We start from the raw sequence: 14,744 nt of genomic DNA on the forward strand, positions 1-14,744 counted from the left end.
TATTTAGTCTTGAACGGGATAAAATTGAATTTCATATTGAAAAGAAGAACATGTACGAAAGTTTTAAAATGAATCAAAGTTGATCAGCATTCATAGGTGAACTGTAGACTAAAGTACATAAACATTATTCAAGAAAGAAATGAGTGTCCGAAAACAAGAACCAAAACTTGGAGATTTAGTTGCAAACCCTGAAGAAAACATTGATTGATTCAGCCAGAGAGGCATGTGGTGAAGTCTGCAAGGATTAAAAAAATCAGAACTCCATGGTTGATTAAGTCAAGGCAGTTAAGTATAAGAAGAAAGTGTATTGAAAGTTCCTGGCAAGTAAGTTAACTTGTGCTCTTAGAGGATATAGAGAAAAATGTAAGAAAACAAAACACTGTGTAGAACTAGCTAAACAAAAGTCATGGGAAGACTTTAGTAAGAACATAGAAAATAAATATCAGGAAGGTGGCAAAATATTCTGGTGGCTATTGAAAATGCTTAGAAATGGAGGAAAGAGGACCATAAAAGGAATCATAGATGATAAAGGTGACGTGAAAACCAAAGATAAAGAAATTCTAGATCTCTGAAGTAATCACTTTGAAAGATTTCCAAATGAAATAAACAGTGTCAGCAATGGTAGAAAACACTCAACAGAAATGCAATTAGGAATATATATCCATACTTGAAATTTGTTTAAATAGATACTTATTTAGTTAAATAGAGTTAAAGAACTTAGCAAAGATAGAAAAAGCCATCAAAAACATGAAATATGGAAGGGCAGCCTGGAGCAGATGATATTCAACCAGAAATGCTCAAATATGGAGGTATAAAAGTTTTACAGCGGCTGCACTGCATAATTCAGAAGGTCTGGTCAGAGGCCCTCTGAAAAGCGAAATAAAACTGAATGTGAGAATTACAGAAGTATTTCCCTACTGAATGTTCCTAGTAAGATGAATAAAGTATACTTGAGGAATGACTAAAAAAATTGTGGAAGGGAAACTTGGTGAAGAACAAGCTGGATTAAGGCCAGACTGAGGTTGTCAGGCTGAGATTTTCAACTTTAAGGCAAATAGTTAATCTTGGGAATATAACAAGAATTTGTATTTAAGTTTCATAGGTCTGGAAAAGGCATATGACAAAGTATAGAGAAGAAAACCCTTCAACATGCTGCAGTTATATGGTGTAAAAGGGTCATTATGTCAAGCAGTACATTGACTATTTGAGCTGTAAGTCAGCAATTAGAATTGAAGGAGGTACAGGAAGACGGTTTGATGTAAAATCAGGTGTGTGTGTGTAACATACATTATCTCCACTGTCATTCATTATCTATATGGATCATATTATGAAGGAAAATAGTACTAAATGTGATATCAAAATTGTTGATGTTAATCTGAGCTCTTTAATTTATGCAGATGTATTAAATAAATCTAAATAAATCCAGTGCAAGTCTGCAAGATTTCCAGCCTAAATTGCATAACCGTTGTAATAAATTTGGTACAAAAATCAACAATAAAAAGACAGGTTGAAAGTAGGCAGAAACATTAACCTATAGAGCAAGTAAAACATTTCATGTATTTAGGTACAATTTTTAGTGAAGATGGCAAATTAATTATGGAAATAAGCAACAGAATTAGTAAAGCTCATATGGTAGGATGTCAATTGATTCATTTATATTAGCTGTATACAAGATGGTGTTCAAACCAATTTTAACTTTTGGATCTGAGATCTGGTTTAGAAATAAAACACTTGATCAAAGACTAGAGACCACAGATACCAGAGTTCTGAGAAAGGTGTGTGAACATATGGCATCAATGACAGTAGTATATTAAAAATGAAGGAAAGAACTTGCCATTGTCACCATTCAGGAATGTATTAGTATAGCCAATCTCAGGTGGTATGATCACTTAAACAGAATGGAAGAGGAAGGATAGCAAAACAAGTGTTCTTTGCCAGGTTGGCAGGAAAAATATTCAGAGAAAGTCCAAGATGTAGGTGGATTGATGCAGTAAAAGTTGCCTTAGAAGACAGAAATATAAGATCTGATAATGTTGTAGTCTTGACAGGTAATAGATTAATTTGGAGGAAAATTGTCAATTGGAAGTTAGTAATGATGTAACTTTTTCATGTAGTACTATTGTAATATCCTGCATGCTCCCTGAGGGTGCATATCACAAATTTGATGATGATGCTATCCAGATATCCTGTTTCCAATAAAGATAGTGCTGCACCAAAACAAACAATTTTTCCTTCTGGTTCGTTATCTCGATGCAAGGAAGTTACTTTACTTGATAGTGAAGAAGCAAGCATGCATTGTATAAAAGATCTAACAACATCTCTGCACCATATTACAATTATCCAAGACTACATGGCAACAGTGAAATTAATGACTTGATATATAATCTGAATCATTTTGAAGCAGTAAGAAATTTTGGAATCTTCACTGCAAGACTGAAATTTGTTGTCAAGCATGTTCGTATTTAGAAAGAAGTGTGAACCACTAGTGTTTTATGCTAAGAGCTTCATCACTATCATTTCCTGACATTATAACCTGTAATAGTACTCATAATTAAGTTTGCATACTGCTAACTTCCTTTAAAAAGTTTTCTTCCAAATTAATACGTTATTTGTCATGTCATTACTTTTGTCAAATCTTGCATTTTAATCTTCTCAGGTACTATACTACATCACAGTATCAATCAATTAGATCTTGCTCTTCCCAGTACCTTGACATTACACACCTGTTTTGCTATCCTTTCCACTCCCATTTTGTTTAACTGAACATATCACATTAGATTATCTCTATTCAGATATTCTTGAATGCTAATAATGTTAAACTCCCTTATGATATCATGATTTTTCAAATGATTTTTCCATTGATGGCTCTGACTTTCCTAATTTATTTACCTCAGAACTCATATCTGTGATCTCTAGTCTTTGGACAATTGCTTTATTTCTAACCCAACTTTCAGATCTGTATGATAAAATCTGTTTAAACATTTTATCTGTTTAAACAATTCCAAAAAACAGATAAAATCTGTTTTTTGGAATTACTACTGATATATATATATGAGGGAGAAGTCTGGAAAGTTCTGATAAACGCCTAGAACAAAATGATATTAAAGTAACTGATATAACCACAAGAAAGAACATACTAGTAGCAGAGTTATGAAGGCTACTTGTGTTCTTTCTTGTGGTTATATCAATTGCTTTAATGTCATTTTTGTTCTGTGTGTTTTATCAGAACTTTCCAGAACCCTCCCTCCTCTTGTGTGTATCACTCCCACACACAAGAGATCACAAGGTCTGTAGCAAACAAATAAATGTAGTGTGTGTGTGTGTGTGTGGGTGGGTGGGTGGGTGGGTGGGTGGGCTGGGGTCAAGAGCAAAATAACCTGTTGCTATTCTTGAAGAACTGAAGTTTATAGTCCTTTCTCTCTTCAGACTTCTCCCACCAATACAGGAAGGTCGTGGAGCTCTGTTCTATGCCATCTATCCCCTTTCTCTTATATATATAAATGGCCAGTTCTTCATACCATATCTATTACAAGTGTAATGGATATGGTATGAAGGTCAGCAATAAAAAGACAAAGACAATGAAAATAGGCAGAATCATTGAAAATGTCAACTGTGTTGTGAATGGAGAACCTGTGGAACAAGTAAAACATTTCAGCTACTTAGGCACAATTTTTAGTGAAGATGGTAAATTAAATATAGAAATAGACAATAGAATCAGCAAAGCTGGTATGGTGGGAAGTCAATTGAATAAATTCATATGGAATAAGAGAGAAATTAGTTGGAACACTAAATTAGCTGTATACAAGAGTGTTCAAACCAGTTTTAACTTATGGATCTGAGAGCTGGGTCAGAAGTAAAACACTTGACCAAAGACTAGAGACCGCAGATATGAGAGTCCTGAGAAAGATTATAGGCATGAACAGATGGCATCAGTGGCAATATCATATTAAAAACGAGGATATTAGGAAAGAACTTGACATTGTCAGCATCCAGGAATGCGTTAGCAGAGCTAATCTCAGGTGGTATGGTCACTTAAACAGAATGGGCAAAGAAAGATTAGCAAAACAAGTGTTCTCTGCCAGGTTGGCAGCAAAACGACCCAGAGGAAGACCAAGATATAGGTGGATTGATATGGTACAAAGTGTCTTAGACGATAGAAATATAAGATCTGATAATGTTGGAGTCTTGACAAGTAACAGACTGATTTGGAGGAAAATTGTAGATAGGAAGTTAGTAATGATGTAATTTTTTTCATGTACTACTATCATATCCTGTACACCCGTTGATGGTACATGGCAGGAATTTGATGATGATATAAATGGCCTTTTCTCAGTGACTAACCCAATTCATAGTTTCTATTTCAGTACCTTAAACAATGACTTTCATGATAGTCTTCAATTGGGTGAGGATAACCTAGTTATTTTCAAGGCTATTAAACTGTCCTGCTTTTTTCACTCTCAAAAAAGGATCGTAATATGCCTTTTCTTACCCTTGATAATACACAAATCACCAGATAGGATCAAATCTCTCTTCACATAATTGCTTCCTCATCTTTGAAAAACTTTGCATCCTTTGCTGATCAAGATGCTGCTTTTCACTGAACCAGCTGCTACAAGTCTCAGTTTATAAAGCCTTAGAATGCTGTTTTCATCTTTGGAGTGGTGAACCATGGAACTTTCTAAAAATTCTTGATGATGCACAGAGGAGGAAGATGGTCTGTCCTGTATGTGTCTTCTATAAATATTTCTGTAGAGCACTTCTGCACACTGAACATATCCATTATTCTTCCACTTTTTGTAAAGCTTGAATAATATGTCAACAGCTTCCCAACATCCATTTATAGTAGTCCAAATTTAACATTCTGAACCTTCTTCTCCTCTTTCAGTCCAAATAGCCCTATTCTATTGTTGTGTCCTGAATAAGCATTAAAAAGGTTTATATTAAAATATTCAGGTCACAACATTAATTCTACTCAGGCAGAGAACATCGAACGTTGGCAATAGAAAAAATAAAATGTTTGTAAACGCAAGTCAAGATAAAGTTTAAGGAATTGTATAAATTGTATAAAGTGTTTAAATATAATCTGTATTAAGTGTGGGCCTGATAATAGAAATCCATGTAAGCTGGCAAAATCCGTTTGGAAAACCAGCCTCTTGCACTGAAATAGTAAAGCCTGTGAGTCAGGGTTCAAAAGTCACTTTTACCGACCTGCATTATGAAAGTATTGGAAAGGGAAACCTAAGCGTATTCCAGGAATAGGAGGCAGACACACGTGCGAAAAATAATAGAGGGAGCTAATAAGATTGATGTGGACACACGTGACCGAGTTGGCGCGTGTTGCAAATATCGAGATTTAACGAGAGGAGAAAATGAAACAAAAAGGCCTAGCATGAAGATTCGAGATCTCTTTTTTTTCTGGATTCCTGATCTCTCGGTGTGGTCCTGCTCGTCGTAGGAGGGAAGTCCCTGGCCAGTCGTGGAAGGCACTTAGTTTGTCCGTCGTAGCGTTCGTATTGGGCCAAGCTATGTCTGTGTTCTAGGATAGCTGTGATGTTGTCGTACGACGGAGGGACTAAATTGAGCCATCCATTCAAGGCGAAGTTACTGTGCCACCTCCAATGTTTCCCTCGGAGATTCTACTCGCACAGATCTATGGAAGATATCCTCCAAAGCGATTACATTTGAAGGCCTTGATGATTAGACAAGGCGGGAACAAATTTTAAGAGTTCAAGGACAGAAATGGTAATGTAGATTTTTGAAATACTAATTCCAGTTGTAAGAAGAGAGTGAATTTCCTGTGTGAACGTTTAAATTGGACTGAACTTAACGAACTGTAAGAGTAGCCTACAACTAGATACATGTCCGAGACAGTGTTAAGAATTGTTTGCCCAAGAGGCCGAATAGATACAAGATCATGTTAAACTAAAAGTGTAATTGTGCTGATGTGTTCACTGATAGCCACGTGTATCCAAATGGCTTAATGATAATCTATGAATTGTATTTTATGATTGTATTTAAGGTTATTAAGATTTAGTATGTGTGATAAGTACAAGTTAATTAGAGCTTTTGATCTGAGTTGAGTGCATCCATATTATCCTGTTTTGAAATGTATTATAGTGTATCACCTTAAAGCTCATTAAATTGTTTCATTCATGTACTTGCCTGATCTGCCTATACTATATGAATTCAAAACTATCGCTCGTAAAAATAACAACGAACCAAGCGGGATAAACCCATGAATACTACTGCAATAAGTAAGCCGCAACTGTAAGAAAGAAAAGGACAAGTGAGAGGGAGATAAATTTATGCTCGATCAAATAATCTTTAACTCTCTAAAGGGTCACCCTGAACAGGAATCCTTTCTACCTAGGTATTAGCTGGCGCAGCTTAAATATAAACGTGTTAATACTTATAGGGTGAACTTCTTCAGATTGTTTGTTTAGGACATAGAGAGGCCAATAGGACTGCAAAGCACTGAATGAGAGAATATTTGATTGTAGAGTTTAATCTATAAGGGATAAGTGTGTATAAGTAAGGTACAGTGTTAGACGAGTTTTGAATTCAAGAAAGATAGAATATTGGATTAGTTAAGAAAGGGTAGATAAAGGGTAAATAACTAATTAAGTAAAGAAAAGACAAAGGATAAGAAAAAAGTCACAACATAAATGGCGAAGCTGGTAGGATAAAGGAAAGATATAAAACAATAGAAGCTAATCTAAACGATTAGAGTAGAAACGTATTGCAACCAATAAATAGAGAGAGATAAATATTATAAGAAACGTCGCAACACTATGAAACAGCTTTTGTTGTGAAGTATTCTCTAATAACGGCAACTTCCAGCACTTCAAAAAATATCAACTCTTGTATACACTTGGCACCAGTGTGTTTACAGGTTCTATTTATATATTAAAAAATTAATATTAAAATTTTATATATAAAAATATATTAATTTATATTAACTGAATACCTGATTTAGTAAAATAAAGTCTTTCTTCGGCCAGTTTCTAAGATAGTCAATCTCTTGCAAACTGAAGAAAATTGACCATAGTACTTGCACTGTACACACACCATATATAGTGTTAGGGTCTGGTACCACTAGATGATGGCAGTTGTTTGCTGTATTCTTCTCCTCCGATTCCAATTAAAATCACTGGTAGTCTTAGGCCAGCCATTTGTGATTGACTGGGTGGAGTTTGGCTACCCACTAGTCTCTAAAAGTTGGGACTAAATTTCCTCACCTTGGGGAGCAAAAGATGTAGCAGATTTATGTATTTAGTGAAACAATAAAGAAAAAAAAAACTTATTTCATTTATGTAATTGACAAAAAAGTGCATTCTCCAGTGTTATTGAATGTGTATGATAAACCATTATTACATATATTGTATGGTAAACCATTATTAGAAATTATTTGTTAAATACCTCCCCTTATAATAGCTTTGAACCCTATTTGGTATTTAACTATGTTGTGATCATTCTGTTCTTGGTAACTGTTTTTGTTATATTTGTTATTTGGAATTGGAAATGATAATTATACTTAATGTTATTTCCAGTTCAAAAGTAAATAAAAATTTGTCTTTATTTCTATACTGTGTTAGATTCATCAGAATTACAAAAAGTTCTTTCCCTCACTTGTTATAACTAGGAGGTGCCTAATGAATCTAAACAAGATTCTAAGGAAGAGTCTTCACTACCAGTATATGATCCTTGGGAGGGAGTATCTTATACTATTGACTCTGAAACAGGTTTGTATCTTTTCTTATGTTCTGTTATGTTATGTTTAGATATATTGCATTAATTAGAAAGAAAAAAAAAACTTTATTGATTTCTTCTGATAACTAACTAATAATAATTTGATTTTTTTTAACAGCTGTATATTATCAATCAAAAATGTTATATTCTTTATTAGTAATTTTGTTTCACATCAGGGTGCTCTCCATCGATTCACTAGTGTTGTGAAGTTTACCTTCAGAAGTCATATTGAGTTTTTCCAAATTGTCTTTCTGCAAATTTTACCTTAAAATTTGCAAAGGTTATTGTTTACCATAAAATTGGTATTACCATTGACTTCACATTATATCAAATGATGAAAGCTGTTGTATTTTTTTTTCATCCTATTGAGTCTTGAGAGATTTGAAGTGAATCCTGAAATTTCCCCCAAAACTCAAAAGTTGAGGTTAGTCACAGGAAAAAAAAAAAATAAAAAATAAAATATATATATATATATATATATATATATATATATATATATATAAATTTAAGTGGCTACTTTCTTTCTTCCCCCCCCCCCCATTGTTTATGAATTGTTGCTCTCTTTCTTAAATACATGTTTTTTAGAATTAACATGCTGCTATGTTTATAATATATAAGAGGACTGAGCAAATTTTTCTTGAAATTTTGATGAATTATAAAAAAGTTGTAAATGAAAAAAAAAGTTGCAGACTGCATTCTACAGCCAGTGTTATCTGGCATATATTGATGGAGATATAAATGTTTTACAGTGGCTACACTGCATAATTCAGAAGGTCAAATTCCAGATGATTGAAGTAGCCATCTCTCATAGCACTCATCTCTTAAAAAGAAAAATGTAAGAATGACAAAGGAATTTCACTGTTATGTGTTCCAAGTTTCCTTACTACACTTCCTTCTTGAGCCTCCTTTATATATTGAGATAGTAATCTCTGTGTAGAAGATAATGAATTCCATTCCTCATCTTTTACAACTTCTTTGAAACCTGTTTCCCACTTATTTCTCTTATCTCTATTCTCTTATTTATTCCAGTTTATTTCACAGATCTATAAAATAACATTGCTCCATCATCCAAATCTCTTGCTCTCTCTCTCTTTCTCTCTTCTGATAATCACAAGGTTTCTACTTATTAAAAAACCTGGTTCTTAATTGCTTCTTCTGTTCTTCATTAATCCATATAACATTCTTTGGGCCTATTAATATCTTCCTCCAACTTTTGTGTATATTCATCTCAGCTTTTCATCTTTAATAAGTTTTTTGTAGTTCTCTCTTTCATTATTAACAATTGAATAGCTATTGTAACAAATTTGGCATGAATAAAAATATCAACTGTTGTCAGTGTAGTATCTATAAAACAAGTAAAATGTTTTGTTGGAAGTTTTTTCCCCATTTGGTTAGACTATAATAAATTTAGTTTAATCCTTTATCCAAGTGTAAGCAAACAAAGTTTGTCCCTGAAGTATCTTCAGGACTGAGGCAACTCGTGGTAAAGGTGGACCAAGCTCTCATCACTACTTGTCTTAGTATCTCTCATAATACAAAGCACATCTCCTTGCGGACATGTATAATGCTATGCATTAAGTAAAGGGCCACTACCCAGACAGATTTCGACCTTTATTGAGATCTCGTCAGTGGGAGCCAGACCCAGAGGTGGTGATACTAAGGTGGAAGCCATGGAGAAGTCATGTTTACCTCTTGATCCATCTTTACCACGAGTTGCCTCAGTCCTGAAGATTGTTTGTTTACACTTGGATAAAGGATTAAACTAAATTTATTATAGTCTAACCAAGTGGAAAAAACTTCCAACATCTTTCTCTAAATCCAGAGTAATTTAATAATAAGGTGAGACACCTTTTGTCAACTCATATAGGTAAATATGACTTCTCCATTATGGACATTATACATGTCTGCAAGGAGATGTGCTTTGCATTATGGAAGATACTAAGACAAGTATTGATGAGATCTTGGTCCACCTTTACCACGAGTTGCCTCAGTCCTGAAGATTCTTCAGGTGCAAACTTTGTTTGCTTACACTTGTATAAAGGATTAAACTAAATTTATTAAAGTAAAATGTTTCACCTGTTTAGTCACAGTTTTTGGTGAAGATGGCAAATTAAATGAAAATTGACTGTAGAATAACAAAACTGGTAAGGTCAAGTGACAGTTGAATAAATTTACATGGCATAAGAGAGAAATTAACCAAAACACTAAACTAGCAGTGAATAAGACAGAATTCAAACCAATTTTAACTTATGACTCAGAATGTTGTGTTACATAAAGTAAAGAGTGCTGAGAAAAATTAAGCAAATGAACAGATAACCTCAATAACAGATTCCTATGAAAAATGATATTAGTATGAAATATTGCATGTTGTTAGCATTTGAGAATGTGTGAGTAGACTTAATCTCAGGAGAAAAGGTTAGCAAAGCAGGTGTTTGATGCCAGGATGGAAGGAAAAACGCTCTGAGGAAGACAAAGATCTAATGCTGTTAGATCTTTGTCTAACAAGACTGAATATTTGATATTATTGGAATCCTGACCTGACAAACAACACACTAATTTGCAGGTAAATTGGTAGTAATGATAAATTACAATTAGTAAGGACTAATGTAAACTTAATTATGTAGTTTTATCATTATTATCCTGTACATCACTTGAAGGAAAATGTATCAGTAATTTGATCATGATGATGTCTATATGTACATTTAAAAAAAAAAAAAGAAGTAAAATTTAATCAGCTTACACAGTATGGTGTATAAATATTTACTTTTACCACTGACAACTTTCACACAGACTTAGCGTTGAGATGTGGTATCCTACAGTCCTAACGGTACTCTCTATAGGTACGTTGGAATCTTGCTGAAGATTCCATCAATCTGAGAGACCATCAATATGATGGTCTCTCAGATTTTTGGTCAAGTGAGGCAGCTAAATTTGTTGAGATTTGGAGAATGCTGTAGTGCTGGGACAGATTCTAAAAATAGCCTCTCTGATTTCTATCATGCTAGACATCACTTGACTGTTAGTGCACCAGAAGGTGTTATTGGTGTCAAGACTAGCAGTGCATCATCATAATTTCCCAGTGTGTACCTGTAAGGCATGTACTTCTATATATGATAGTACTACATAAATTATTTTAGCTTCCTGTCAACAATTTTCTTTTAAATTAATCTGTTGTCATCTCTCCAACATTGTCAGAAAATCTTACATTTCAGTCTTCTGATGCATTAATAACTGCATCAGTCCACCAAAATCTTGCTCTTTTTCTTGTGCTAACTTTTCTACTCCCATCCTAGTTGTGCTCACACATTCTTGAATACTGATCAGTTTCTTTTCAGATATGATTCTGCCATTGATAATCTGCTCATTCCTCTAATTTTTTCTTAGAATTCTTATATGTGTGGTCTCTAATCTTTGATCAGCAGTTAACCCAGCTATCAGATCTGTAAGTTAAAATTGATTTGAGCACTGCTGTCTACTGCTTGTTTAGAGTTTTGGTTAATTTCACTCTCCAGTTTTCTCTCTTGAATAATAATTTGTTCAAATGCCTTTCCGCTATATGCTTTGTTTATTCTATTATCTATTTCCATAACTAATTTGCCATCTTTGCTAAAAATTTTGCTCAATTAACTAATGATGTAGAGTTTCTCTAACATATTCAATTTTTGCCACTCCCACCCACGAAAAGCTTCTATAAACCTATAGCACATCGTACTGTGGATTGGTTTTTTTATTTTCTATTTTTATTGATTTTATATAATTTTGTATTTTTTTAAAAAAATTATTTATTTATTTATTTTTTTTTTATTAGGTCCAGAAACCTTGTTAAAGAGTTCCAAACTTGGAACTTTTTACAAGCCACTTCAGGCCTCAGATAAGCAGAGTGGTTGTCTCACACTGGGTGATGAAATCCATCTCCCACCTAAAGACATTTGCAAATGCCCATGCCCATGGCAGAATTGGAACCCACGGTCTGCTGATTGGAGAGTGGATATGTTAACCACTCAGCCAACCGGGCTAGCAAATTCTGTAGATTTTCATGTTTTTGTCTTTTTGTTGTTAACCTTCATATCAAATTCATTTAGAGCAATTGAATTTAATCAATGAGCCTTGAAAACTTCTAATGGAGTAAGTACATCATCATCTGCAAAAAGAAGTTGACAGTTGAGGAAAAAGCTCTGTTTTTGACATCTGATTTATTCTCACCTTCCTTCATAATGTAATTCACACAGGTGATGAATAGCAGTGTGCAACTTTGTCCTACATGTGATTTTGCATCAACCATTTTTCTCTACCTCCTTCAATTCTAATTGAAGGAGGTAGAGAAAATAAAAGTATCCTCTGTATAATGTCATTTGTTTAAAATAGGCTAATGTATACAATTGGAATATTTTGAACAGCTTTCTTCTTGACAACTTAACATATTTTCCAAATCTACAAATCCTTGTTATATTAACATGATTTTTTAGTTATTTCTTTTAAAGTGAAAATCTGATCCTGATATCTTCCTGTTTGGTCTGAACCTATCTTGTTCTGTGTTTTGGATGTGGTATTTGCTGCCCTGGTTGGCTGAGTAGTTAGCATGTATATATCTACTCTCCAAACGGCAGGCTGCATGTTCAAATCCTGTTATATATATGGATGTGTGTGTGATTGTCATTAGGTAGGAGGTGAATTTGATCACCCAGTGTCAGACCATTTTCCTGTTTATTTATTGAAGGTCTTGAAGTGGCTTGAAAAAGTTTCATGTTTGGGCTTTAGAGAAGGGTTTCCTGATCAGGTAAAAATGAATAAAAATTAAAAAAATTAAAAAAAAAATCCTTAGCTCACCCTGTGGGCTAAGGATTTAAACCTATAGCATTTTATTCAAATGCTATAGGTTTACAACCTTTTGTGGATAGAAGACAAAAAATTTTGATATTTGACCTAATGGCCAGGTATTCTGAAGTATACAATGTAGCACTAAATTTTTATCTCCCCCATATCTCAGCATTTTATGGTCAAATATTATCTACTGGCCACATTTCATATTTCTGATTACCTTTTCTTTCTCTTTTACTGAAATGTGCTCATGACTACATTCTTCCTGCTGGATATTTTCTACCAGTGTTCTGTCACGGCTTTTAAATGAATGTTAATTCATATAACATTCTTCTCAAGTGAATTACTCCAGACATCCAGAATATCTTTATCTTCATTTTTTATTTAATTTTACCATCTGTGATTTCTTTTACTCCTTTCTCCTTCTCGTAGACAAGCTTATACATTGGTTATGCATTACTAAATCACTTAAGGAATTGACAACGTATATAAGAATATAAATTAAATAACACTTTATTAAATATTTCCGATATTTCGGCAACGTCATATTGCCATCTTCAAAAGGAACTTACAAAAGAGGCACATGCACATAGGCACTACAATACAGTAACTGAGAATGAAGTGAGGAAGCTATTGTTCTCCTAAAATTCCTGATGGTGTCCCCTAGTGGACTACGTAGGTGTTCTTGGCTGTTGGGCTGAAGGTCTGCTGATGTAAGCCTCCCAAATTTGGGGCAGTCTCATGCAACCAAATTTGTTGAGGTTTGGAGAATTTCTTAGGGCTGAGGCTGATCCATGAATAGTTTTTTTTTGAATTTGAAGTTGCTACAGTGTCTTATTGTAGCTTTCTTCCACCGTATTCTGTGGCGTGTATCCAGAGCATGGTCCGCAAGACCCGAGTGGCTGTACTTGTGAAACCGGATGTAGTTCTTGAGTTCCGAAATTTTGATATTCGCTGTCCTGCCTGTTTGGCCAAAGTAAGACAGTTTACAGCTGCAAGGGATCTGGTATACACCAGGTAGGTCTAGGTAAAGTGGTTGGTCTTTAGTGGAGCGGATAAGGGATGCCAATTTTCTGTATAGTTTGTAACAGGAGGTCAAGTCATGTTTTTTTAAGATTTTGGTAATTTTTTCCTAGGTGCTTTGGATGTAGCGAATGGTGATAGATTTAGAGTAATCTTTGTTGTGAAGTGGGAGGGGGGTAGCCATTGGCTGAGAAGGTGTTGAGGATGTGATTTAGTTCAGTGTTTAGGTTCAATTGTTTGAACAGATTAGTTTAGCCCTGTTGTAGTGTTTTCACCACTCCATATTGTTGTGGGGGGGGGATTGTTGGTGCATGTACCTGCATATATGGGTGGGTTTTCTATAAATTGAGAAAACCAAGGTTCCATCAAGGTTGGTGGGTGACTAGTGTGTCTAGGAAAGGGAGGCTGTTGTTTCCCTTTTTTTCAGCGTGAAGTTGATTCTGGGGTGTTTGGTTGTTTAAATGTGTTAAGAAGAGGAGCGTATCAGAGCCATGTGACCAAATAGCAAACACATCATCAACGTAGCGAAGCCATATGGTTGGTTTTAGTGGGGCAGAGGCTAAGTCTTTTTTTTTAAAGGTCTCCATAAAGAAATTGGCCAAGGATGGGGAGAGTGATGAACCCATGGCTGTCCCCTCTATTTGTTTGTAGAATTTTCCCTGCCAAACGAAATAGCCTGAGTTCATTGTGAACTGAAATAGGACTGAGATATCGGGAGGAAATTTAGCTTGGATTAGCTCTAAAATTTCCTTGAGTGGGACATTTGTGAATAAGGAGGAGATGTCAAAGCTGACCATTATGTCAGTATGTTGGAGTGTAAGGTTTTCTATGCACTTTGAAGTGGGCTGAGTTTTTTTATGAGTGATGGTGTGTTGCCAGTGTAGTGTGTGAGCACTTTGGCCAACTGTTTAGCTAATTTGTATATGGGGGAATCACTGCCACCAACTATGGGAAGTAATGGCACATTTTCTTTATGTATTTTTGGGAGTCCATAAATAAGGGACCTGGTATACACCAGGTAGGTCTAGGAGAAGTGGTTGGTCTTTAGTGGAGTGGATAAGGGATGCCAATTTTCTGCATGGTCTGTAATAGGAAGTCAAGTCATGTTTTTTTAAGATTTTGGTAATTTTTTCCGAGGTGCCTTGGATGTAGGG

At 34.7% G+C, this 14,744-nt stretch overlaps 1 protein-coding gene across 2 annotated transcripts in view; it reads left to right on the forward strand.

Annotated features, from left to right (window-relative positions):
• The window catches only part of cnc (NFE2 like bZIP transcription factor cap-n-collar), a 154,642-nt gene that overhangs the window by 15,074 nt on the left and 124,824 nt on the right, over positions 1-14,744 (forward strand). For both annotated transcript variants that reach the window (XM_090412962.1, XM_090412961.1), the window contains exon 3: positions 7,643-7,742. In XM_090412962.1, the coding sequence (XP_090269088.1) occupies positions 7,643-7,742 (100 nt within the window). The remainder of the gene's footprint in view (positions 1-7,642; positions 7,743-14,744) is intronic.

Source organism: Typopeltis vanoorti, chromosome 23, assembly GCF_054136105.1.
Source record: "Typopeltis vanoorti isolate ZY-2024b chromosome 23, IOZ_Tvanoo_1.0, whole genome shotgun sequence".
Classification (NCBI taxonomy): Eukaryota; Metazoa; Arthropoda; class Arachnida; order Uropygi; family Thelyphonidae; genus Typopeltis; species Typopeltis vanoorti.